Source organism: Ixodes scapularis, unplaced genomic scaffold, assembly GCF_016920785.2.
Source record: "Ixodes scapularis isolate PalLabHiFi unplaced genomic scaffold, ASM1692078v2 PGA_scaffold1__304_contigs__length_218370807, whole genome shotgun sequence".
Classification (NCBI taxonomy): domain Eukaryota; kingdom Metazoa; phylum Arthropoda; class Arachnida; order Ixodida; family Ixodidae; genus Ixodes; species Ixodes scapularis.
In genome coordinates, this window is record NW_024609846.1 from 139,228,409 (window position 1) to 139,256,371 (window position 27,963).

The 27,963-nt window shown below is 47.2% G+C and overlaps 1 protein-coding gene across 1 annotated transcript in view; it reads left to right on the top strand.

The window, feature by feature from the left end:
- The window catches only part of LOC8035387 (serine/arginine repetitive matrix protein 1), an 89,973-nt gene that overhangs the window by 30,190 nt on the left and 31,820 nt on the right, over nt 1-27,963 (top strand). Inside the window, exon 2 of the mRNA XM_029975509.4 lies at nt 14,819-14,946. Within this exon, the coding sequence (XP_029831369.1) occupies nt 14,842-14,946 (105 nt within the window). The 5' untranslated portion in view covers nt 14,819-14,841. The remainder of the gene's footprint in view (nt 1-14,818; nt 14,947-27,963) is intronic.

Below are 27,963 nucleotides of genomic sequence, written 5' to 3' on the forward strand. Positions count from 1 at the left end.
TACATAGCATAATTCACAACAAAATTTGTTTAAAGTTTGACGACTTTCTTCAGTAACGTGAGCCGTGACACAAGTCAAAAGCATAAGAAACTAATTAATGAGTTTCGTTGCAGGAAAGACGTTATAAAGTATTCATTTTTTTTTCGCCTACAGTTCGCGAGTGGAACGAGCGTCCCCACAGTGTTACTCTGCGGGTTGCCCCTGTCACATATAAGTGCAGGCGAACCTAACTCGGATGCATCCATCTGAAAGACGCAATACTAACGGTATTGTCTCTTCTCCTACATTTTCTAGTGCAATTGGTGAACTTTTCTTCATTAGTATGGACTCCAAAGACTAAACTGCCTACTCGTTTTACTGGATGTTTATGTGTATTTATTTACTTTGCTGACTTTTTTTGTTGTTGTTCTGTCTACACCATACCTTGACCTTCGAGAGGTTAACGGCAGTATCTTCAACAGCAATAAAGAAGAAGCAAAGAGCGAACGTTGCGGCTCCCGTGAGTCAGAGAGAAGGAGAGAAACCATGTGACAACTCTTTGCAGGAAAAGTGCACCCCGACGGTACGTAATCACGTGACGCGCTCCGATGCTCTGAGTAATCCGCTAGGACTATGCGGAGAGCAAATTTGTCTGCTTGTTGCACACGAGTTGCGGTGATGTCAGACCGACGGCGAGTTGATTGGCTTTGATTGAAAGGATAGTGAGTAGACCTCAACGCTATATGCCTTTGAATCTACCCCCTTTTTTTTTTAATCAGCCAGTAAGAGCTTGGCGTTCTGGCATCCTCAAGACCCCTGTGCAAGAAGCAGACAAACTTGCGCTCCGCAAAGCATTCCCCGTTTACGAAACCACGCTAAAACAGAGCAGCACTTCTGTGAAGGACTCACAGTGTTGCCGCGCTACTAAGACTTCACGCATGCGCGTTTGAGTGCGATCAAGTGTGTTCTGTTGGCACGTGACTATTTACGACGACCACACAGGCGCCATCTATGAAGAAGCTCTGGAACACTTTTAATCTGCACCTGCGTGTCCTCACCTTGTACGCGTCATTCTTTCGCCGTAGGCTCTAAATAATTCTGACAATGTTATAGGTGATGATTTCTCGTAGATGGTGCGTAGATTTCATCTCTGAAATACTAAGAAACCTTCAAGCTATAGTTATACATAGAGCGGATCGATGTATTCCACGGCTACACGGTAGATGACGCCAACAGTCATAAGAGGTCGTGATCATCATCGTCATCATCACCATCTTTATTTTCTATTGGATACGGTCGATCACAATGAAACGCAGATGTCTGAACCAGCCTTTAGATGCGCGAACCACCGCACTTCTCCTTTTTCTAATTTGTGTCTTCTCGTAGAGGGATGATAGAAAGTTAGAAACGCGGGCACTTAAGTCAACTTCGCTTTAGAAAATCAACAAGCCATTATTTGAAACGTGTCGAGTAAATATTGATAGTCCGTCGCCCAGGAAGTTTTCTAATTAGGTTACAAGATACACATAAAAAGTATTGGATTAATTACTAAGTTAGAAAAAATAGCGATTTCGTGACTTGTGACGGTTTACATCCACGTCTGCAGAAAAGTTTAGTCATCAAGTTTCCTTTCTTTGTCTCACTTTTTTATTAGCAATCCGCGCGCACGGAGGCACATTACCGAAAATACTAGCAGACAAATGCTCCGGGGTATATACAACGCGCTCGAAAAAATGGCTTCCGGCGAAAAATTCTTTCAATGTTAGGGAAATGTATTCACGATTTTTGATACAAGAAAATATTAATAAATGTAATTCACATAAAGTAAACCTTAGCCAAAGTATCTTGAGTAGAGCATCTTGATTATAGAGTATCTCGAGTATAGTATTTTGAGTATGGGGTATTTTGCGCATAGAACACCTTTGCTAAAGTATCTTGAGTAGAGCATCTTGAGTATACAATATCGTGATTACAGCGTGCCCTTATAGTGTATCTTTGGTATGGTAGCTTTATTAGGGTACTTCGAGTGTCGAGAGATTTGAGTATTGAGCAGAGTATAGGTCGGATCGGCAATACTTCCTTGCCGTCTCGTTCCCAACGAGCACATCTACACGACTAAAGGCTCATGGCTCTCGCACACGGGAGGCGCACCTCTTCCCTCAGTGAAGTTCGGAACGTTTAGGTTGCATAACGTTGTGGACTGCGCGCCACACCGCTCATTCCTTTGTCCTCGACCTCCCGGCATCATCGTATCGGAGATCGTTCCTCTCGGGGCTCAGCTGGGTTTCTCTTTCGAATTATTTTGCCTCGTGGCCGGTTGGTAACGCGCTGCCGTGGACAAAAACTCTCCCTGCCAGTGTGTCGCCACGCCCGTGTGGCGAGACCCGGGCTTCGTCGATATCCCATTGGCCGGCCGCACCTTTGAGCAGGGTAAGCACGCGCGTGACTCGGAGAACTGGGTCTGCGATTAGCGAGGTTCACCCGGGTCCCGTCGAAACGATTTCACGCTTTGCCGTCCGTGCGCCGACGTCTTCCGAACGCGTCGATTTCAAGACGCCTGGCGGATGCAGGCGATCGCTGTAGGCTCCGCCAACGTATAATGACAATAATTTAGAGAACAAATATACAGCGAACAACCAGCGAACTTGGCCAACATAAGTTATAATATTCCAAGCCCCTGCACTAAAACTTTACGTCATCACAGTGAAAACAAGCGTAGGCACAAACGGGAAAAAAAAAAAAAAAATCTGTGTTAGCCTCCGGCTGGTTCTCGCGCCTAATCAGTGCGTCAAAGGACGCTGGGTTCCAGGCTCGGGGCCAATTGCTGAGCTTGTGCCATGCTAGAGTGGTGATGTTCCATGGAGGAAGTGGAGGCTGTTCAAATAAATGCATTATTTAAGTTGTGTGGACTTCACTCGGCGGCACGTTCGCTTTGCGCCTGCCGCAACAACGTCTGTTGTTAAGCCACACGTGGAGCGACCGCCGCCGGTCAAAATTTGTCATTCGTTCGCAGCATACTCGCTCTATGAAATTCAGCCTTTGTGGGTGCAACGTTGCGCGCGCACAGCGGACGCTCAGTGGAGTCGCTCCAAGGGCGTTCACAGAACGTGTATGCTTCACGAAAATAAAATCTTCTATGCCTTGGGTTGTACGGGTGGCAAACCATGAAGTGTGCATTCCTGTTTCGTGTATGCTTCGGGTAATACGCACTTCTCAAATCAAATGATCACCAGAACTTATTGCCGGCAGTTCTTCATTCATAACAGGCGTGTTTGTGAGACGCCATGTTTTGTGCGGTCAACTAGCCGGTAATCAGGCACTCCTTTTAACGTATCTTATATAGTCTACAGCAGAGCTCTTAGAATAGTTATTCTCTTCCATGTCCTTCTCCTCATTAAGCGGATTGCTGAATAGCATATTTCCTCATAGCCGTTCTAGTCACAACAAAACTGGCCACAACAGACCGTTTCGATATTGAAGCGGTGCTGCAAAGGTTTGCTCGCAGTTACAAAATAACGCGTCGGCTCTTTAGAGCTAGGGGACAACGTTACTACGTTTGTTCAGCTCGAGACTGAATTCCGACTTTGTCTCAAGATACTTAACTCCTCCATGACCCTAAGGACGCCCAGTTTTCTAGCAAAACATCGGCTGCCACTCTGAGGATTCCAAAAGACGCACTTAGTATGCAGAAGTGCTGGTCGAAGTTGACCCTAGTTTACCATACGATAGGGGACAGACATCGTTACCTCTTTCCTTTTTCTACGACTGTAAACTTTTCCTATTGAGGAGACATTTTACGCTCCCTATCTTTTGTCTACAACCACCGTAGCCCCATAATTAGAAACGGTCTCCGATTTTTCTTCAACTCTTACGTTTCCCTATTGAGACATTGTCTGTCCCCTCCTTAGTATGATTCCGGAAGGTTCAGTTTCCAAGTCCTTCCTACCAGCTGCGACTATCTTCGAGGTTTCTTCTCACTCGGTTTCGGCCAGACAACTTTCTCGGGGCGTATCGTGACGTGCCCGTGAATCTCGGTCGGACCGCTGGTGAAGGGTCCGTTGTGCAGCTGCTGGAAACCGGGGAGAGGGCGGCCGTGGCTGGGCGTGCGGGAAGGCGAGTGCGGCTTCATTAGCATGGCCTCGATTTGGAGGGCTGCTGGGGCCGTCGACGGCAGGCCTTTTCGCAAGAGTTCTTTGTTGGCATTCCTTTGTCTTAGACCGAAGTCCTTAAGTCACGTCGCGGCCGAGGGGAGATCCGAACGGTACACACGTGCCGACACGTGTCGCGAGTCCCTCGAGCTTATTCTTCTCGGCGGGCATTCGCCACGAAGGTATAGCGTCAAAAGAAAGCGAGCAGGGTGATTTCAAATAAACAATATGGGGAAGGGGGAAAAAAATCTTTCTCCCCTCCCTTCCCCTTTCCGCCGCTATCCCCCCCCCCCCCCCCCCCCCCACACACACACACAGACACACATCTCCCGAATAGTTCCGACGTCTTTCGGGCCTGTGCATATGAAATAAGGCACATACGGCAGGTAAACAAAAAAAAAAATCACAACGACAGAACATAAAAAAAAAAAACACATAATCACAAACGGTGCCGAGGAAGGCTGCGGAAAGGCAATTCTAGCTTAGCAATTGCCTGATGTCCGACAGTGGGGTATGCCTGCTGTATTTTGATGATCGACACACAATGAGACGTAAAATGGTTGCGTTAATAGATAATGACGTAGCGCAGCCTTATGACATATCGTACGAAAGAAACAAAGTCGGGATACTTATCTCGGACGGCAAAGGTCAGGCAAGCTTAGGGTCGTTTCCGCTGCTGTCACGCTAGACGTGCCGTGAAAGTTCGGTGATGGCCAACTTTCCGATGCATTCCCTGGAATAAAACATTTTGAAGGAAATATCAAAATTCTAAATTATTTGCGTTCTAAGATACCCAGGCCATTATAGTCCTCGGGTACATTACAATCTTTTGTGAAAAAAAAATATATAGAAATTTATCATTTTGTGAATGCGGCCTATAGGAATCAACGCCAATAGCTTTGTAGAGCCGTCATCTAAAATATTCCCGAGGAACATTGCATCGCTTGTTGTTATTCCGATAAAATTCTTATTTTAGTGCATTAAGCAGAGAAGCGCCGAGAGAGGAAGGTCCAAGAAAGTGGGGGATGAGCATGAAACGAACATAACGGTTCGACAATGAGAAGCTGTAAAGCTGAACATAGAAAGGAAGAATATCAGAAAAGACAACCGACCGCTGAACTACCAACTATTTTATTGAATCCTCTTTTTCCACTATCGTTTTTCCTTTAATTTTGCTTTCCCTTCATTAATCATTGTTGGCCCCTTCCTTTTGAATGTCGCTAATTCTCTTGCTCAGTAGATATAGGAGGAAGGGGAGGACAAAAAGATTAATGGAAAACAGTTGAAGAAAATAAGCAACGTTAGTAGAAGAGAATAAAATACTTGGTAGTCCAGCGGTCGGCTGTCTTTTCTTATACACTTCCTTCCTATGTTCAGCTGGTTCCACCCGGAAAGCAATATGGCAAGTCGGTTTTGAATTATAAAGGTTATATTATATGATTCCGCGCAACAACACACACCATTAGGATACGCTCGCTTCAAATGCTTTTCTTTTTGCCCATGTCTAGTTATTCGGTGGCTGAAGTTGCGACTATGACACCAGATAATCTCGTCACACGTTAGGGAATTAATTACATTGCGTGTATGTACATACTTCAAGAAGTTAGTGGGCCCCAATGAGCTAAGGGCGTCTCTGCCGTAGATGAGGAATTTAGCCAGTGCCGTACCACTGCTGGCCCGAGGACTTCAACACGCATCACGGAGCTTGTTACACGACCGCATGCTCATCCAAATCAAAACGGGCTGGGGTGTCTGCTAAAGATTTCGCACGCAAGTTTTTGAGCAAACCCAGAAAAACAAAATGATACCTAGCGAACACATTTCGGCCAGAAAAAAAAAAAACAGTAGCTATCTTCTACAACACTTTGATACAAAACAAAAAGGTCATTGTGGACTGCCTATTACGCCAGTTACGCAACTTGTAAATGATTCATTTTGCTCGAGTTTGAGGTGCCACGGAGGATTTATAATCGGAGCCTGTGTGGCCAATCCACACCAACAATAATTCATCAAATATGGGTGATCAATAAAACAACACACAATTCCGGACACATTTTGTTTTTCCTGCACGTGTTGTATTCCACAACGAAAAGGAGAAAATAAATATATAATAGAGCACTTAATTTAATTCAATGTTTGCATAAATGTGCGATTATAGACATTTTCACACTCCGTCGCACGGGCGTTGCCATTTTGAAATAACATGACTCGGCCGCCACGCGGTGGCGCTTCAACTCGTCGGTCCGCTCTTCCCTCTGCGCCTTGGCGAAGCCATTGTATTCGTGTTTTTCTGATCGCGTTTCATGCCTTTTTTTTTGTATTACACTGTGAAATGTCGTCTGTTGTTTATATTTGCTGTGCATAACTTCTGCAGTTAATTTTACGGCATGTTTTGACTATTTTCACCGTTGGTGGGCCGGATACATCTGAGGAGGTTAGAGGGGCACATGAATCAGTACTGACGCAGATTGTGTATGTAGGCGACTCTGGGCCAGCACGAGGGTTGAAAGGTCACCTACTTACATAAGTTACGTTTGCTCAGGAATAATCATCGTGTGAAGTCACTATGTGTGCTTCCTGAAAACATAGTGCTTCGCCCTCATGAGAAATCCAAAAACAGTTACTTTTGATTATATATATATATATATATATATATATATATATATATATATATATATATATATATATATTTATATATATATATATATATATATATATATATATATATATATATATATATATATATATATATATATATATATATATATATATATATATATATATATACTCAACAAAATATTAGCCCTTAAAGGAGTTAGCCGAGGAGGTTGCCAAAAAAGAGATCAATGAAACGTTTCGGGCCTGGTAGGCTCTTCGTCAGTCTTCTCACTTGACTGACGAAGAGCCTACCAGGCCCGAAACGTTTCATTGATCTTTTTTTTGGCAACCTCCTCGGCTAACTCCTTTAAGGGCTAATATTGTGTTGAGCATATTTCTCTCGAGTGCCGTCTTTTGTTCCCAAATGCTGTTCTATATTTATATATATATATATATATATATATATATATATATATAGACCTCTCTATATAAATAGATCTCTCTAGATGTTTATATTTATATATATATATATATAAAGAGAGAGAGAGAGAATATGTAAGGTAGCCGACGAATCTTTAACTTGTATTTTCCTCATGCTCGGAGTAGTGGTAACCAAAACATAAGATGATTTGTTTCTTTACAATATTACACCTAAATGCGTTAGATGTTTATCGTGTTTGCGACAAAAACATTCGCTGCATCGGTTTATTTATAGATTCAAAGGAGCTACACCTACAACTCGGTCACACGTCCACGATCATTCATGTGCTTTAATTATTTTTTAGGATATTAAAATTTAATTAAAGAAATTAATTTTCACAAAAAGTTGGAACTTCCCGTGTGAAATAGACTGTCACAGACAAATTGAGAGCGCCTAAAGCCCAATGTAACGGGAAAAAGAAACAAAAAAAAAAAAAAACGTCTGTGTGGAAATTACTTGTACAACGTTGTTCTCAATGCCGGGTAGGGATTTACTTTCAGCAGATTTCGATGCCGAAATATAAAAAGCGCATCAGTCCAAGTAAATAAAGATTTGTCTACAATTGTCAATAAAGTAATGCTCGGCGTTTGCTGGAGGTCAGCTCTCTTGCGCCGGCATTCGACGAACTGAAGCGACGACTCCAGGCGCCTCCGGTTCTTGGACATTTCGATCAGGATGCGGACACCGAGATTCACACTGACGCAAGTAACGCAGGACTTGGCGCGTTACTAGTTCAAGTACAAGAAGGCACCGAACGAGTCATCGCCTACGCAAGTCGGACACTGTCCAAGGCAGAGAGAAATTACTCCACGACTGAGAAAGAATGCCTTGCGGTCGTCTGGGCAATCACGAAGTTTCGTCCGTACTTGTACGGAAGCCCGTTCCGCGTAGTCACGGACCACCACTCGCTCTGCTGGCTTGCGAACCTCAAGGACCCGTCAGGACGCCTCGCTCGATGGAGCCTCCGGCTAAAAGAGTTCAACATGACTGTGGTTTACAAGTCAGGACACAAGCACAGCGACGCTGACTGCCTGTCCAGGGCCCCTGTCGAAACACCTCACAAAAGGTGCAGCCGTTGGCCACGTCGAGGATCTCCGAAACTCCGCCGAAATCGCCGCCATAACTGATGAATTCTCGCCACCTCAGCAAGACGGTACGTCGCCAGCGCAACTCGACATCGACCCTAAGCTTCCGGACCCGAAACGACGGCAGCTGATTAACCTCCTCGCCGAATACCGAGACTGACTCCGCTCGCCTTGCGGAATCCCTATGTGCCCTCGCGGGTTTCTGGATCGTTCGGCGTAGAAGTTTCGCGCGTGGAACATTCTAACCTCGAATCAGCAAGACGGTTCTCGAATTCACCAGAACCTTACATTACAGTGTCAACAAAAATGCGTCTCCGCGGCCAGGAATCGAACCCTGGCTTTCAGCGTGGGAAGCAAGCGCGATAACCGTTAGGCCACGCGCGCGCTGCCTGCTTGGCCAGCTGCACGCGCGGCAATATTTTCTAGTCTGCAATTCCCTCAAAGTAAACAAGCCTAGACAATATCACTTGATTCCTAGATTATCTGTGTCATTATGAAGCCTTTTCGAGCCTGCTAAATTATCAAATATTTGGTGTCCGCGAAAATAAGACATTGAGCAGTAAACTTGCGAGTTCATCTGTTTTTCCCAATTCAGCACATTGTCCATCAAGGTTGTCGACCTGCTCTTTCACTATGGCCGATATTAACGACGAACATGGCCAGATCCATGATGAGGTGTGCGTAAAAATAGTCCTATTTTTTTACGCGAAACCACTACGTAGTTCTCTCTTACAGTGGCTGTATCACTGTCCCATTGGTTGTGTGCCACAAGTATAAATAACATATTCGTATCACAAAATTAAGCGAAAATAAAAACACACCACCAGAGCTGCGACCGCGCTGAAACCGAAACCAACCAGATGGAAACAAGCCCGTGGCTACAGGTACTTCAACGCCCCCTATCCATAGGCCAGGTAACTACTGAGATGAAAAGCCCGAGAAACTGAGGGAGAGGAGGAGATTACAGGACGCGGAAACGCCGAGCTCTGATTAGAATGATTAGTTGGTAGGCCTAAGGCCTTTGTCTCCACTGCGCTCGTCGAGCGATTTACAACGCGGAACTCCAGCGTCTGGAATTTGGCGGCGTTCAGCATTTGGCTCACGAATTCGAACGCGTTCAACGAATGCAGTGGAGACAGAGGCAGCTAGCCTGAGATTTACCCACTAACCATTCCAATCAGAGCACGGCATTCTGACGTCCTCGCGCGCTGTGGTCTCCTCCTCTCCCCGAATTTCTCGGCGCATAAGAAGGATTACGCAGGCCGACGTTGGTCCGTCCCATCTTGGCCAGGACCTATTTTGTATTCGCTGTCGTTGGACGAACTTAGTTTCTGTTTAAAAAAAAATGTCCCCCCAACTCTACACTGAGCGCTAGCGCTTGACCTATTGGTAATACGTAAACATGTTGCGAGATTGTGGGATTAGCGTCTATCAACACCCGGCTATCCGACCTTGCAATCCTTGACAGCACCGGGCCGCTGCTGGTTGACATTCTTTTCCTTTTTCCGAAAGAATGCATGGTTAGCTGATTCAATCGAGGCTAGTGTAATTACGTTAAGCCAACACGTTCGAACAACTATACATCGTTTCAACATGCAAGTAACGTGCATTCGCTGTACTTGATTGGTGTAGCCAATGATAGAACACGTACAGAAAAGCGACGAACGCCACGAAGTTCCTCTTTTGACCCTGCTTTATCAGCCCCATCGGCTTGCAGCGTTGATTGTGCTCTGACTTCGTGAGGTGAAACGACGTATTAGCTTCAGCACAGCTTCCGAGACAACGCAAGTTGTCCAAAGGTGTGCGCAGAGCTGACTGAATGCGGCGAACCCAGGGTAGACTGAATGACTCTCAATAACAATAGCCCACCCCCTGCCCGGAACGGCAAGGTTGGGAGCCGGATGTTGATGGCCGCTAATCTCGCTACCAGTATAGCCGCTTAGAATGGCTCTTCTCGTCGACGCCATCACGCGAGCACGTAGACCGAGGCCGCACGCACCTCTGGCTTCGTTGGCTTTGTCCACGTCTGTAAGGCCATTGCTATTAAACCGATATATAATTGCATGATGTAATGTAAATTTCGGAAGAGTGGGAAGAATCTTTCAGGTATGGTGGAGAGCTAGCTGCAGTGCCTTCAAATTGTTAACCAATAAACTTTTTTTTTTCGTCAAATCCGTGACAAAATTTTTTCCTTTTTTTCAATACGGGGTGCCACACCTAACATTACTAGGAAGGAAGCCCATTTTTCAAACGTTCATCAAGCAACACTGGTGCTTTTTCTGCAAAGCTTGTGATCGGCTCCGAGTTTAGCCCGATTACTTACGCAGCCCCCCTGTTCAATACGTTCAAACCCGTGTACGCGGCGATCACTGCCGAATGCTTAAAGAGACACTGACACTACCCCCCCCCCCCCCCCCCCCCCGCCCACTTTTTTTAATGTTTTCCCAGGTGATTTAGTATGGTGTCAGAAGACTACCCAATCAACATTTTGCTACAGCGTCACGTATATTTTTAATAAGGTAAAAAAAGGCAACTGCTAGAAACCGAAACCGAAACTGGACTGTGGAAGGAGAAGAAATATAGGGGACGAGAAAGTTACCGGAAGTCACGTGGCTGTGCAACTTTTTATTTCAATCAACGTATTTGTAGTTTTTTAGAAGCCACAAAACATGAGTATCATGTTTTTGTCTATTTTTAGTATTCTGTGTGTGCCTTCGATGGCCCCCGACTTTGAACCAATCATAAACAGAAAAGGCCTAGTGACTTGCGCTTTTGGGGCTGCTTGATTGGTCCCCTTTCCTCGTAGCGTCTGCTGCGTCTGGACTTAAGCTGAAAGGAAGTATAGTGAAAGGAACTTAACAAAAAAAAGAATGACTTTCTTTCTTACTTATATGATAGGTTCATTAAAATAAACGCCACAGGCTCCAACAATACCATTTCTTGAGATGGAGGATTGGACGAGTTGGCTATTCATTTCATACTTATAATTCACAGCGCAGAAAAAGACAATTCACACTGAAATGAGTGGTTCCTTTTGAAGTTTTGACTAGTGTGGTTAATTCAGTGGGAGTTGTTCTTATGCTCCGTGAATTATAACCATTTCTACGTTTGAGGGATATTGGGCCTATACTTCGTCTCACCTTAGCATCAACTAACTGCGAAGGCTGTGCAAGCACGAGCGGGTACCTTTGACTCCCTTGACAGCAGCACTCGTTGCACGAGCGCTCATGCAGCCCCCGAGGCTTCATCAAGAGCGGAAAGCTCGCGCTTTGAGCATGCACGTAACAATAGCCCATGCTAAGAATAGACGAAGCATAGATGAACCTCGCGAGAGCAATTTGTTTTTCTTGTCCTTTGATCCAAGAAAACGTCTCATGCTCAAGCCTCCGCACCTTTTCACCACGGTTGTTGTCACGTTCACACGAAGTTCGAACTCTATACGATGCGCAGTTTATATGGGGAAAAAAAAGAACAAGATTGTTTTATACATATTTTTTATTTGGAACTCTAACTTTTTGTGTCGTCAGGGCCGTAAACTCTACCCAAGCTCCGTTTTACCACAAGAGGGAGCGCGGTCAAAGGACAAAAAGCGCACACGCACACACAAAAATTAAAGGCCACGGCGCGCCTTTTGCCCTTGATTTCTGTAGCCGATCAAAACATCGTACTAAAAAAAAGTGAAAGTCGTTTACCACTCCCTGTAACGCCGAATTGGAGCGCAGCTCTTGAGGAGGAGGAGGGGAGGGTACTGGGGGCCACGTGTTCTCGGGGGGGGGGGGGGTCACGTGACCCCCCCCCCCGAGGGCACGTGACCTTGGTGGGGTCACGTGGGGGCAAACACGTGCCCCCTCAGAGCTCACGTGACCTCGGGAGGGGGTCACGTGACCTCGGGGTGTCACGTGACTCGGGAAATATTGAAATATTGAAATATTGAAAATTTCAATATTTCAAAATTTTTCCGCTAGATTTACCGGGGAAAGTTTTTCCGCTAGATTTAGCGGGGAAAGTTTTCCGCTAGATTTAGCGGGGAACTTTTTTCCGCTAGGTTTAGCGGGGAAATTTTTTCCGCTAGGTTTAGCGGGGAAATTTTTCCGCTAGATTTAGCGGGGAAATTTTTTCCGCTAGATATAGCGGGGAAAGTTTTCCGCTAGATTTAGCGGGGAAATTTTTTCCGCTAGATTTAGCGGGGAAATTTTTTCCGCTAGATTTAGCGGGGAAAGTTTTCCGCTAGATTTAGCGGGGAAATTTTTTCCGCTAGATTTGACGGGGAAATTTTTCCGCTAGATCTAGCAGGGAAATGTTTTCCGCTAGATTTAGCGGGGAAATTTTTTCCGCTAGATTAAGCGGAGAATTTTTTTCCGCTAGATTTAACGGGTAAATGTTTCCGCTAGATTTAGCGGGGAAATTTTTTCCGCTAGATTTAGCGGGGAAATATTTTCCGCCAGATTTAGCGGGGAAATTGTTTCCGCTAGATTTAGCGGGGAAATTTTTCCGCTAAATTTAGCGGGGAAATTTTTTCCGCTAGATTTAGCGGGGAAATTTTCCGCTAGATTTAGCGGGGAAATTTTCCGCTAGATTTAGCGGGGAAATTTACCCATAATGCATCGCGCGGTCACGCCGACGGCGACGCCAACGGCGACGGCGACGGCGACGCCGCTCAAGCCGGAAACGGGCGCCTAAGAGCTGCGCTCTAAAAAATGAAAGCTGCTTACAACTCCCTGTAACGCCGAATTAGAGCGCAGCTCTTGAGGAGGAGGAGGGAAGGGCACTGGGGGGGGGTTAAACTAACCAGGGGGGGGGTCACGTGACCTTGGGGGGTCACGTGACCTTGGGGGTCACGTGACCCCCAATGCCGATGATGTCATCACTGACGTAACTGATGACGTCATCAGTGACGATGACGATGCGGGTACCGATGACGTCATTAGTGACGTCACTGATGACTTCACCAGTGATGATGACGATGACGATGCGAATCTCGGTGACGTCATCAGTGACGTCACTGATGACGTCATCAGTGATGATGACGATGACGATGCGGATGTCGGTAACGTCATCAGTGATGATGACGATGCGGATGCCGGTGACGTCATCAGTGATGATGACGATGCGGATGCCGGTGACGTCATCAGTGACGATGACGATGTGGATGCCGGTGACATCAGTGACGTCACTGATGACGTCATCAGTGATGATGACGATGACGATGCGGATGTCGGTAACGTCATCAGTGATGATGACGATGACGATGCGGATGCCGGTGACGTCATCAGTGATGATGACGATGACGATGTGGATGCCGGTGACGTCATCAGTGATGATGACGATGACGATGTGGATGCCGGTGACGTCATCAGTGATGATGACGTCATCAGTGATGATGACGACGATGCGGGCACGTGACCTCGGGGGGGTCACGTGCCCCCCACGAGGTCACGTGACCCCGGTGGGGGGCTCGCGCGGTGCATTATGGGACATTTCCCATGATGCACCGGGGTCACGTGACTTCAGGGGGGTCACGTGCCCCCCCATGAGGTCACGTGACCCCGGTGGGGGGCTCGCGCGGTGCATTATGGGACATTTCCCATGATGCACCGCGCGGTTACGCCGACGCCGACGGCGACGCCGACGCCGCTCAAGCCGGAAACGGGCCCCTAAGAGCTGCGCTCCCTGTAACGCCGAATCAGAGCGCAGCTCGTGAGGAGGAGGGGGGAAGGGTATTGAGGGTGACGTGTTCTCGGGGGGGGGGGGTCACGTGACGTCGGGGGGGGCGGGTCACGTGACCTGGGGGAGGGGTCACGTGACCCCCCCCCCCGAAATCCTGTCACCTTGGTGGGCTCACGTGAACCCCGCCCCTGAGGTCACGTGACCTCGGGGAGGGGGGTCACGCAACCTGGGGCGTGTCACATGACCTCGGGGGGTCACGTGACCTTGGGGAGGGGGATCACGTGACCCCCCAGAGAAATTTTTCTGCTGCATTTAGCGGGGAAATATTTCCGCTGGATTTTAGCGGGGAAATTTTTCCGCTAGATTTAGCGGGAAATTTGCCCATAATGCACCGCGTGGTTACGCCGACACCAACGGCGACGCCGACGCCACTCAAGCCGGAAACGGGCGCCTAAGAGCTGCGCTCTAAAACAAGAGACGCGACGTTGCGTTTTTGGCGCGGGTTGATTGGGCTCATCGGCTCCTAACGTCGGGCTGCGCCCTGCCTTAAGGTGAAACAAAGTATAGTTATTACAGCGCATAATTACAAATTAAAAACCTGAAGATAAGGAAACAAACACGAGATACACACCATCACCCCAAAGGTTTTCATTTGGTTCCTTGCCCTAATATTTGGTGATATTTGTTTTCTTGTCTAGAGGGTTTCAATTTTTAATTTTGATTGTTCACCAGCTCACCTGCGTCATTATTAGAGCGCGCCCGGAGGTATCGCATTTAGTTGTGCAGTAGAGAGAGTTCCGCGTTGCCTGCGTTCCCTCCGAGGGCTCAGTGTCCGAGCCCCGTTCTTTGATTCTTTTCAGGAGCCGCGGGCGGCGTGAGCGCGATGCCCTCCGAGCGCAGTGACAGCAGCGGCGGACATGGCCACCGGACTCCGGATGCGGGCAAGATGGTCACGCGCAGGTTCATCTCGGACCCGGCCACACTCAACGTGAGCCTCCCTTTCTCTATGCTAACGCCCAATCCACCGGGAGTCTACCAACACCAGCTTAAAGAAGACGACGTATTACGTCATCCTTAGTGGGTACCTGACTCGTCTCAAGCGACGGGCACGCTGAAACTCGATGCGAATACGCGCAAAGCGGCAGTCGCGAAAGTCTTGTGGCATTGCCGCGTTTACTAGGGTCGCGGTTCCCTTCTAGTATTGCGGAAAGCGACCGTCGTTCTTGCAGGAGAAGCGACGGGCACGACGACAGCAGCATCCTCAGCAGCTCGGAAGCATTAGAGGTATTATAATGTACGCTAGATGTTCAGCTGACGGTGTGCTGTTGCAAATTGTACCAGACAGCGAAGTCGCAAATGAACTGCCGCTAATGCATTCCTATTGGAAAAAGACGGGTACATTATTTCTTTCAGCTTAATTATAAAAGGAAATATCACGCATAGATCTAACGTAAAAAAAATAGTTGAATGTTTCTCCATAATGCAAATTAGAACACTGGTACAACAATGTCCTTCGTTAAAATTCGTGGCATTAAGCAAGGTGTTAAAATAGCTTCACTCGTGCATTCATGCGCATTGTTGGACACTGTTTGCGCGAATACGGCGTCGGTACATTTTTCTGCGGGGGAGAGTTACCTGCCAAACGAACGAAGGGCATCAAGAAAATCAAGAGAGACGGCCAAAACTACGCATTAACACTGATCAGTAACCCACCGGTCGTATAGACCAGGGGTGGCCAAACCGCGGCTCCCGAGCCGCATGCGGCTCTTCGCTGGTCCAAGTGCGGCTCGCGGATCCCTCGTAAGCGGACCCCCCCCCCCCCCCCTTCCTCCCCCCTGCCCCCTGCCCCGTTTATGCGTTTCCCCAGGAAAAAAAGACGGGATTTCAGGCAGAATAAAGTACGGCTCGCGGTTTGGCTACTTTATTACGTATTACTTCATTACTTAAGAGTGCACAAGGCAGTACTGCCGTACAGCCTTGTGCACTCATACGTACAGTCAGACTCTAAACAAAAATTAAAATTGCCCCCCCCCCCCCCCTTCCCGGCTCTTAGAAGTTTCGTGGTTTCGTGTGCGGCTCTTAGGCCGGGTGGTATAGACGATCACAATAAAGTGAAAGGGAGCACTTATTGTCCGATGGGCAATAAAGCAGTTTCGCGTTATTCTGCCTGCTCATGCCTATGTGCCAAGGTGCTTGTTCTAGCGTTCAAAACAATATCCGCACGTTCGATTTTTTTTTTTTTTTAATAGGGAGAATTTAGAAATCAGGTATCGTCAAAACTGGTCGCCACATGAAACAATAAAAGAAAAGCCCTTTGTCACCCACTTACTCTTTACGTTTTTGGTGTTTTTAACAGCTCGCAAAGTTGCACGATTGGGGTTATTTTTCTATACACCAACTCATGTTTACAAACAAACCGTAGTGCCCCTAGCGGACGCCACCGGCGCCGCGCATGCGCGATGGGGGTGTGGGCAAAAAGCTCGCCGTCGCCCATAAACAAACCATTGGAACGCGATGTTGTCGGCGTCCGTGTGAGTCCCCCTGCCCTTTTTTGCGTTCGAATCGGTGATTCTACGTCTTCTTGGCGATGTCTGACTACTTGAGCGGCGTCACCGAAATTACCGAGGCTCGTTACACCGCAAAACTTCGCGTGAATAATGTGACATGTGGCGATTCATTCCGCGTGGACGCGGCAGTATGTACGCTACAGCCCGATTCGCATGATGAGATTTCGTTCGCAATTTTCAGTCGCGACGCCGCTCGGGCTGCAAAAGCGTGAACCGTAGCTGAGATGGTCGACGTTGATACTGAAAATCGCAAGCAGAATCGGACCAAGTGAATTAGGCATAACAACTCGGTGATGGCCACTGGTAACAATGAGCAACATCTCCTTGTATCTACTGTTTACATCCAGCCTGCTTACCAACCTTCAAACCTTAGTCTTTTGAGGCCTGCACTTACTTCTTATCGCAAGTACCGGGCCAACAATTGGTCTACGGGCCGGCGTCGTGAGAGCAGACGACAAGCGGAAACGTTTGAAACAGCAGACGACAGTTCGAACGATCCGGCCGCCGTTTGAGATTGAAGACACACTGAACGTAGTCCGCACGTGGTTCGCACAACTTGACGGTTTTCCGGCGTTCATGTTGGAAGAAAACAAATAAATCTGATGACCACAAGCATCCGTGAATTCAATCCAAAGTGCTTCCCGTCTTAGCAATCGTAGTCCGACGGCGTCTGCTTTTCCCTTTTCACGGCACATATCCAGATTCTCGGACGAACCGAGCACGTGAAAACTGACCTTCAAACTTTTCTCCACACTTTTGGTACGGCCCCAGTTCCGGCGTTTTGACGAGAAGGCAGGTTTTTGTCTGGTTCCTTTCAAAACAACGCAGGAACACACGTCTGGCATGGGGACTTCTGCCCACAGCCCCAGACCGGAAGTGCGACCGACGCGCCACCACCGCGCCGTGACGTAACAGAGATGAGTTCGTGTATATTGACGGGGCTGCCACATTGGCAACATATTATCGTCACTAGAATGCTGGCGCACCTTGAACACACTCTACATCTCTTTGGATTGTTACTTTGCTTATAGGCCCGTAGCTCTCAAGTTTTGAGCAGCCCTCCAGGCGAGCAAAATAGAATATTTGGCTCGCGTTTCGAACGTGCGTCATTACGCTTCCCCACTAGAGTTTTTTATACTCCGTTCCATTCTAACCGCCGCGCCAGCGTAGCAGAGGCTACAAGAGCGAGCTCCGATCTTGCATTGTCTTTTCCAAGCACGCGCGCTCGTGCAGTGCAAGCATCGTTCAGGGGAACATGTTTTTGCAAGTAGCTTCAGCTTCACTATCACGTAAAATGAAACATACGGGCTCACGAAAGCGATTAAAGAACGCCATAAAATAATAAAGCTGAATGGGACGCTGAGTCCGCGAGCTGCACAATTCTTTTTTTTTTTTATTTTAGTTTTTCTTTTTTTAGACGTTTTGTTATCGCGCGTCTACAGATGCTGACAGATGCTTGCATTCGAACGTTGCACGTGCAAAATCGAACGTTACAGCGCCGCCTGGATTGTGCTGCCAGCATAACATGGTCGCGTCTTGCAGACGCGCTCACGCCCCCTGCCCGAGAGCAACGGGTCTATATTCGTCGCTTGTCCTTACACGTCAGCTGTGGAACGCACGTCCGAGCCAGAAATATCGCGAAGATCGTTCACTGTTGAAGGAAAATACTGTAAATCAAGCAAACACTTATACAATGTTAATAAAGGTACATTCTATTCGCTACGGCCCGAAATGACAATGGTAGTCCCTGTTATCCTCCGGCGAAGAGACAAAGTGCTCGCGCGTTTCCATATGCGGGTAGAAACATAGAGGAGACCAGAGTGCGAGGGGGCATCAGAACAGCGCGCTCTGGTTGGAATGATTAGATGCAATTCTATCTTTCTTTTCCTCTAGTCACAATTCGGACAGATTGGAACGTTGAAAGCCGGCATTCGGCGTTCGCGTTCGAACGCGTTCAAGTAGTGAGTAGATCCTTGCACCTACCCACTGATCATTCCAGCCAGAGCTCGGCGCTCTGGAATCCCCGCCCGATCTCATCTCACCCTCTACCTCAATTTCTGTCGCTATAGGAATGCGCAGGGACACCGCAAAGGTGGGCTGGTTGCTGTCTGCTTCGATTTGCATCCCGGAAGTCGGGTACACACTGGCGCCAGTTGAACATCTAGCGTACATGGTAACAGCTCCATGCTCGGAAGGTGTCTGCTCCTGTCGCCTGCTGTGTCGGTGTTCCAAAACATCGCCGGTGTTATATATAAAAAAAGGAAAAAGCATTACATTGTTGGTACAAGCAATGTCCCACTAACACGTTTTTTTTTTTTTTTTAATGTATTAATTACCGGTTTTGTGCGCCGGATTTTTTTTTTTTTTTTTGCTTCGAACACGAGTTTGAGGTATCAAACTTCCAAAACTGTCTAATTCGATTACAGGCAAACAATGAACATCAGCCGTTGGAACGTTGCTGTAGTAAAACAACATGCCCGTTAACATTGTTGAACGTGTACTGTATTTTCCCACTAATATGTTTCAATCGGGAACTATGCTTTGTTCCATCATATGTCCGACCTCAGTCGAAGGAACGAACACATACAACACCGAACAAACACGCTAAAAGCACAAGTCACTTGAACTTCTTCGTACATGATTGATTTAGCGACGATTGAACGCGCACAGAATCATAGCGAACACCATGACGTTACGTTTTTGACGCAGCTTCGATTGGTCTCGTTAACTCGTAGCGTCGGCTACGTTTTCACTTAGAAGTGGAACAAAGTATAGTGTGGATGTCCAGACGATGTGACAATGTTAGGTGCTGAAAGTCACGAGAGAAAAAACTGAAAGACGTTTACAATTCTCTGTAATGCCAAATTATAGAGCGCAGCTCTTGAGGAGGAAGAGGGGAGGGTATGCCCCTCCTCCCCTTACGTACCCTCCTCTCTTCCTATTCTGCTCCCCTCGCATTTAGCGGTAAATTTTCGCAAAATTTTCCGCTAAATTTAGTGGGAAAATTTTTCCGCTAAATGTACCGGAGAAACCTTTCCTCTAAATCTGGCAGGGAAGTTTTTCCGCTAAATTTAGCGGGGAAATTTTTTTCGATAAATTTAGCGGCTAAAATTCCCCTCTAAATTTCACGAAAAAATGTTTCCGCTATTTTTTTTTTTTTTCATAATGCAACGCGCGGTTACGTGAGCTTGCCTTTTCTCAAAATGCAATGCGCGCGGTTACGCCGACGGCGACGCCGCTCAAGCCGGAAACGGGCGAATAAGAGCTGCGATCTAAAGGATTGCAAAAAAATAGTGAGGTTGCGGTTACTGTGATAAGACGGAACCGGGGCCATTTTACTCCCAATGAGATCACTCGATTATCACGCCTGCCACATGTGTGCAGACCGTAGATAAATGTACCGCGGTGCCGCTCGCGTCAAACTTTTACCGCCTCCCACCAGCCTGCTCGAGTCGAGTTTCACCGCTTTTCACCGGAGTGCTAGGAGCAGCGGCTGACAAGGCGGAGAGTCCGGGTAAGCGCGATTCGCTTGAAAACTGTGCTCAATACTATTACAGATCGACCTCCCTCGACCTCGATTGCAGTTTGACCTATAAGAGAAGTCGGAAGTTTCCCAATATTTCTCATTAGCCACAGATGCACGAATTCGGCCATCACGCATTGAATCGAGATGTGACGACTGTAACTGGGTAGAAAAAGCAGAGGGACTGGACGAGCGTGAATGCTCCGCTCTCGATTCGACGCGTCGCATCCAAGTAAACGCAGCCGCAACGAAGCCCGCCTGTTCGGGCGGACTTCGTTTTCGCTCTACAGGCTGTCTCAAACAGCGGCCAGGCTCTTTAAATCAACCGCAAAAATCTGCTGCTTAACCGATCGCGCTACGATTTTGTGCAGCGTTGCCCACAGGTGGTGCATTTTTTTTATAAAATGTCCGACACACTATGCACATGAGCCCTCCAGCAATGCCTCCTTTGTGGCTCAGCGACCTGGTAGCGGAGACGGTGCGCCAGCAGCTGGGCATCGGGGTTCATGAACCCATGAAGTAGTAGAGCGGCAGCGCGGCTCCAACAAAGGCGTACTGAAACGTGGAGCTGCGAGGAGGAAACGGAAGAAGCATCACAGGAGCATGACAGTGACAGTAGGGTTTCTCAACCTGCAAGGAGCACTACGGGAGCAAAAGTGGGAGGAACTCTTCAACCAATTGGAGTCTGAAGGAATGGCCATCTTTGGGGTGGCCGAAACGCACCTTAGAGACTTAGAGGAGCCCCCGGTGCGCCCGGGTTGGCACTGGGCTGGGTGCAACCGCCAAGAGGGTTAACGAAGAGGTGGTGGTGTTGGGGTTTTATGGCGGGACACGACAGTGTGGCTCAGGACGCTCGACGAGTGCAGAGATCACATCTGGGTGGAGGGAGAGTTGCTGCAAACCCAAGTGTCTGTGTGTATTGTCTATCTCTCGGTGGGGAGTGCGCGCGACGAAGAGAACGAAGCTACTATGGCGTGTGTCTCCAAAGATATTAAGGCACTGGAGAAAGGCAGGAATGTCTTAATCATGGGGGACTTTAACGGCCATCTCCATGAACTTTACAGATGGGAAGATGCTAACGGGCGTCGGCTACTGAATCTAGCGAACGAGTTTCAACTTGAACTAGTTAACTTACGGGCATCATGCAAGGGTCAATACACGTGGTATGCCAGAGGAAGCAGAACCTGCATAGATTACGCGTTGGTGTCTTCGCGCCTTGGTAAGAGCCAAGTTGGTGTTTACATTGATGAGGAAGGCGAGCACAGCGTCGGCAGCGACCACAATTGCCTGCGACTGGACTTCAGTAAAAACACATGGACAAAGGCGAAAACTTGTCCTCAGTACAAGAGACGAACACATCTGGCTCAGAAGGAGGTGGAAAGGGTCACGAAGAAATTTGAAAGAACCAACATAAGGATACAAGCGTCCGGTTACAGACAGTACATCACAGAGCCCAAGCGTATCATCAAGCAACATGCACCCAGGCAGCCCAGTGGACGGAGAGTGAGGAAGAGGTGGTGGGACACAGAGGTTAAAGAAGCTATACTGGCTAGACAGAAAGCCAACAGGAACATCGACAATCGCTCCGAACTGAATCTGGGAGTGAGGTTGCTAGAAGATGGACCATGTACCACAACTGCAAGTGCTATGCTAAACGACTAGCCCAAGAGAAGATGAGAACAGCGGATCTGGAGACCGTCCGAGATATTAGATCTAGCGGAAGGGACGCAGCGAGAAAGTTCTGGAAGTACCTTGGATCGCTGGAGGGAAAGGACCAAGATGTTACCATAATTGGCGAGAGCACGGGGAATCCGCTAGAAGACCTTGGAACCCACCTCACCAAGTACCTGACGGAGACATTTGCTCCTGAGGAGGTGTCCACACCACAAGAAGGCCGACTTGCCCCGGATCAATCGGACTCCAACCAAGTGGGGGACATCGGCCGAGTGATGGTTGTGCGTGTATTGGCACGCTTGAAAGGGGCTACCTCCCAGGGATTGGACGGGGTCCCGGCGAGCGTTCTCAAGTCCTTGGGAAAAAGATGCAGTGGAGCAGCTGGCGGATATTTTTGGAGCAATCTTATGGGGAGAGGAACCTGTGCCCCAAGACTGGAGGGTCGGCCGCGTGGTTCTGATCCCGAAAAGAGGGGGCGACAAACAGTTCCTCAAGGATTATCGGCCCCTGACCGTGACCTCTACGGTATACCGCACCTTCGCACACATTATCAAGGAACATATGGCAGCATGGGCTGAAGAGAACGAACTGCTCACCGAACTTCAGGGCGGATTTCGGAGGGGTCGAAGGTTGGAAGACAACCTGTTCACTCTCACGCAGTGTATTGAAATTACCGGAAAACAGGAAAGAAGACTGCTATGCTGCATTCTAGATGTCGCAAAAGCATATGACAATGTGCCGCACGCTCAACTCGTGCGACGTTTGGAGGAGCTCCACCTTCCTCATCGGTGGCTAGCTGTCATACGGCGCCTATACTCACGCAATACAGTAATGACACAACTGAAGGGAGTCGACTCAGAGCAAGTCACAGTGACGAGGGGTCTCCGACAGGGATGCCCATTCTCCCCGCTTCTTTATATTCTGTATATGTCAGGGTTGGAGGAACGCCTGATCGAGTCGGAGGTGGGTTTTTCCCTGACACACATGGAAGGAGGCGCAGAGGTGAAGTGGATGCTGCCGGGCCTCACCTATGCGGACGATATTGTATTGACGGCGGAGACGGTGGAGGACCTGCAGCGTCTAATATGTATATGTGAGACGGAGGCGGCTACGTTGGGCCTTCGGTTCAACGCCAGAAATTCGGCACTCCTTCAATTAGCCGGGTCCGATGAGGCTAAATTAAACAGTCTGGTGCTGAACGGCGAGCAAGCACAGGTACAGGAGTCGTACAAATACCTGGTAGTTGTACTGACCAACAAGCCGGAGTACTTGTCCGATCATTATACCCACCTCCGACAGGCAGCCGTGCGAGGTACGAATATACTCCGAAAACGCAAATCTTTGGAGTTGCAATCGTTTTCTGGTGACTCGCGAACTCTGGAAGGCGGTTGTGGTGCCTGGACTAACCTTCGCCAACGCGGTTCTTTGTGTCCCTGGCACAGTGCGGGAAGTAATAGAACGTCGCCAACGAGAGGTCGGGAGGCAGGCTCTGGGCTGTCACGGAATAGTGGCCACCGAAGCTGTCCAGGGAGATCTTGGGTGGTCGTCGTTTGAGGCCAGGGAGGCGACCAGTAAGATAACCTACGACAGTCGTCTTCGTCTCATGAACCGCGGCCTGGGCCAAGAGACTCTTCGTCTACACATATCTCACGGGAATGCAGACTGGCTGGAGGAAGCGGCTCTATCAGTTAGAGAAGAAATACGGCTTCTTTTCAACCCCTGTAACTATTACATCAGACAGGAAGTGGGAAATGGAGATTCGAAACAGGGTGAGAGAGGAGGAGGCAGCTCGGTGGGCAGAAACGGCGAAGTCCAAGTCGACGCTATATATGTACCATCGATATAAGCACAAAATTTCGGCAGAGACTAGGCTATACGACAACAGCCTGGGCAGCCGGCTCCTCTTTGAGTCACGCGCAGGAGGGCTGCGAACGCAGATGTATCGCCGTCGCTTCGACCAGACGATGGAATCTACAGCATGCCGTGTGTGTGGTCAGGCGGATGAGACAATTGAACACCTTGTGCTGTCGTGCACCTGTCTGCAACCAGTTCAACCGGCGGAGTGTGGACAGGCAACCCTGGAGCTCGCACTGGCAGAAGCACTCGGCTTTGGGTCTGCTTCCAGCTCAGTGGCAGACTCTGCGGGTGGGACTAACGGCAACAACAACACCGATGCTACACCGAGAACCAACGGAGGGTGGCGTGAGCAGGTGGAAGCCATGAAAAGAAGATTAGAGAAGTGGTGGGTGCTAGTTCACCAACGGGGATAACCGAATCCCCACTGGCTAGGTCCCAAACTCTACGGGACCGCCCGATTCAAAAGGAAACAGCCGCAAACCATCATCATCATCATCATATGCAATGAGTGAACTTACCTGAGAAAAAAAGAAAAAAAAGACAAAGGCTACACTCCTATGGAAAAGCAGCGAGGCCACCGGTCTTCAAACAATAGGGTGCCCTATTGTTTGAACACCGGTGGCTTCGTTTCCATGGAAGCAAAGCCTTTTTCTTTTTTTTTACTTCCGGATCCCAGATTCAACCCCACCTCTGCCCGCTTCGATCTGGATGAACATCGTACCGGCGTGCGGTCGTGTATCACTACTGCGTGATGCACGTTAAAGACACAAGAATAGCGGTTGTACCGCACTGGCTAAATTTCTCATCTACAGCTGGGACACTCGTCGCCCGTTGAGGCTGACTAAGTTGTAGCCTGTATATAGACATGCACACACCCCAATTTTTTTACGATTATAGCTTCTCGCGAAATGGTTGCCACGTCAGTTGACTGCTGAAGTAAGAGACCGTCGCGTCAAAGCCTACGAGGAACCGTCGCGTCATTTCCAGGTCATGAATGATAGATTTCTGGAAATAATTGTCGGAAAAGCTGAAACCTGGGTGCACTGTCAACAACATGAAACAGAAACATTGGGAAAGGAATGGCGTCATAGGGGTGGTTCGTCGCGATGGGAGGCAAGCATTTCCGCAGCGATCAAGAGGGAAAAATCGCGGTGCTGGACTGGCTACAAATACAACCCAAAAAATTATTCTCACGAGATATCCATATGCTCTTCCGAAGCGGTAGGATACACGCATTGCACGTCATGGGAACTGCGTCAAAAAATTACATATGGATAAGTTTTCTTTATTTCCTCATTTGCCTCATTATATATTTTTAAAGTTTTCTTTTGGATGATTTGAATCATTTGAATCACCCTCGTAGTTCAAAAAACGTTCGCAGTGATGTGATTGGCCAAAGTAATTTTGCAGCACCTTTTGGTACAGCCTAAAGTTCGTTACTGAGCAGCAAAAAGCACGTTTGGGGTACATGCACACATTTATTCTTGATTCATACCACTGCGAACATTATAGCTTAAGACTCGCGTGTTGGCCTATTCAACTAAAAAGCATGCCGGCTCTACATTCACACTTCTGTACAATATTTTGTTAGCTTCAACTGCACGGCGGGCTTCATTCCCTCACACTCATACAGCGTGAACGAAATGGATTGAAGACACTTTAAACTGACCGCATAAAACGGTTTGTTAACTCAACACGCTGGGGTTTACTACAAAGGTGCTCGAAGCTGGTACCTTCATTAATTGAGAGTGTGAATACATAAAACCTTCAGAGTAAAAAAAAAAAAAAAATAGAAAATGGTTTTGTTTATGAAAAAATTATCGCTAAGCCTTTTATCTCAAAATCATCAGAACATCGTTGTGGGCTACTCTGGCGTTTACTACAATTAAAAAATTTGTGAAATGAAAAAAAAAAAGAATTTGCTTATTTATTATTTACTTTATTTGGCCCAAATAAGCGCCAGAATCACAGATATTATTTATTTAGTGTACATGCAAAATATAGGAAAAACATAGTCTCTGATTTTTTTATTTTTTTTTTTATTTACTCAGATGAGCCAATTTTTCCACAAGTTTAGCTAAAGCTTCCACCAACTTCAGGCACCTTTTTAGTGATCCCAGAGCGATAAGTTAAGAAACCGATTTATGCGGTCAGTTTAAAGTGCGTTCAATCCATTTCGCTTACGCTTCAGATGTTTAATTGCACATAGAGGCACTAAGCATTGCAACAAGATGCTGACTGACGAAGGACGGTATGGACTGCTGTAAAAGGTTGTTTTACGTATGAAGTAAAATTTAAATGTAATAGTATAGTCCACTGAAATAATGCTTGAATACTCTTGGACACATAAATTGATATTTCATTCAAGTTCTAAAGCTGATATCCTTAATTCAGGTTTTAAAAAAACGTTTTATAAACAGAAATGGCATTTTTGTATGTGGAACATGATAACAAAGATTGGCATGTTAACGATAAGTATGCCTTCTTCAAAGAGGTAGAGGGCCTTCTTAAACAATTGAGCCAAATTCGGTAAGGTTATTCCCAAGCTCTCTTCCACTGCTTGAACTAAATTAGTTTTCCTTTATTACATTGACTCTGCTTCGAACGTATAAACTCCTTATAAAGATGACAAACAATAAAAATTGAACTCATAGAGCAGTTCATATAAATTTCCTCGGGAGTACCATTGCAAAATCTAGAATTTAGAAAAAGATAACGCCCAAATTTGGCTGCTCTTATATGTTATAGCCGCAGTTTTATTCATGAAATTTTAGTGCAGCTAAGAGCTCTTGAATTAACGCTACCCAAGTTCCTTTTCTTTTATATATATAAACCCGACACTGCTTGTTTAAAGTCCCGCTCTGGGGGAATGCTTTCCCTTTAGCACACGGGTGCGCTGCAGCGAAAAAAGGTAAGCGAAATCGCGTTGCTCACTTCGCGATTGTCGCTTCACTGCAGTACACAAGAGTGCGGGGAGAAGTGCACTCAACAAGGCTAACTTACACGCCAGAGCAGACTACGAACGTAAGAGATATTGCGAAAGTTCCGAGTACCGTCAGTGTTTGACACTGACAGGGAGATAAAATAGAATAGTACGTTATTTGCGGCTATAATCAAAAGCTCTGAAAGTTCCAGCAAACCTACCTGAACGATCCGGACGTGAAGCAGGGCCTGACCCATTATATTTTCAGTATTAATAAAGGGTCATCACGTTTATGCGTAATGTTTGCGCGAAGTCTCCACATATAAGTTAATAATAATTGTGTTGTGTGTATGTTTATAGAGTCGGAAGTTAATCAACTTTAATGAGTGTCTGGTGTCTCAGGAGTAGACGATAAATTTACTTAGTGCAGTCCAACTGCTAGCCTGGAGTCTTTAACGTGCACCACGCAGTAGTGATACACGACTGCACGCCGGTACGGTGCTCACGTTTTGGCTAAATCATCATCATCATCATCATCATCATTTATTATCCCTGGGGGCCCGTCGGGCATTATACAAGGGAGTGGAAATAAAACAAAAAGTAGAACACTAAACACAAATACTACACTGCAAGCTAGTTAGCTACGTTAAATAGAAAAAGGGTAATGTAGCAAGATGGCACAGGGTAAGACATGCCGCAACGACCCTTTGGTCGTTGCGGCATGTCTAGTCTTAGATATAATCGCAATGTTTTTTTTTTTGTTTTTTTTACAAAAAGTTTTTGTTTGTTAAGAAAAGGTAATTGTTTATAAGACTATAAGCCTCGTGTGTTGCTCACATGCCCGATGTTAGGGCCGGGCATCTCGGAGCACGTAAAGTGAAAGCCCGCCCTGCAAAACCTAAGGATGCTGGGCAGAATATCCGTCCCTATCCGTTTTCATCTGGATGAGCATCCGGCCGGCGCGCGTCACGTAAAACTACGAGGTGGTGCTCGTTAAAGATACCAGGCTGGCAGTCGTACTGCACTAGATACATTTTTCGTATACAGAGAACGACCCCTTGGGGTAGACTAACCTGCCGTTCTCTAGACTTACAACTAATTACTTTTGTATATAAAAAAGAAGACAAAGATAACGTTAAGTCACATTTTACAGCAGGGTGTCTCGATGCGAGTTGAAACAATGTGTACATCAATCAGTGAAAACGTATTTTCCTTCTGAATTGCATACCTTAACACTACCTGTTAAAATGGTGGCTTAAGAGAGTGGGGTTTTCTGGTCTTATAGGTCGATCAACTGCCGGGCCTCAACAGGCCAGAAACCGGCGAACATTGCTTCAGTTACTGTAATGACGCAGTTCCTTATTTTTAAAATGTTCTCTATCTCTAACAAACCCCCGAAAAAAAGTCATTGTACTTCACGAAACGCGTGCATACGATTACTTTCCGTTTGGGAAGCACAAT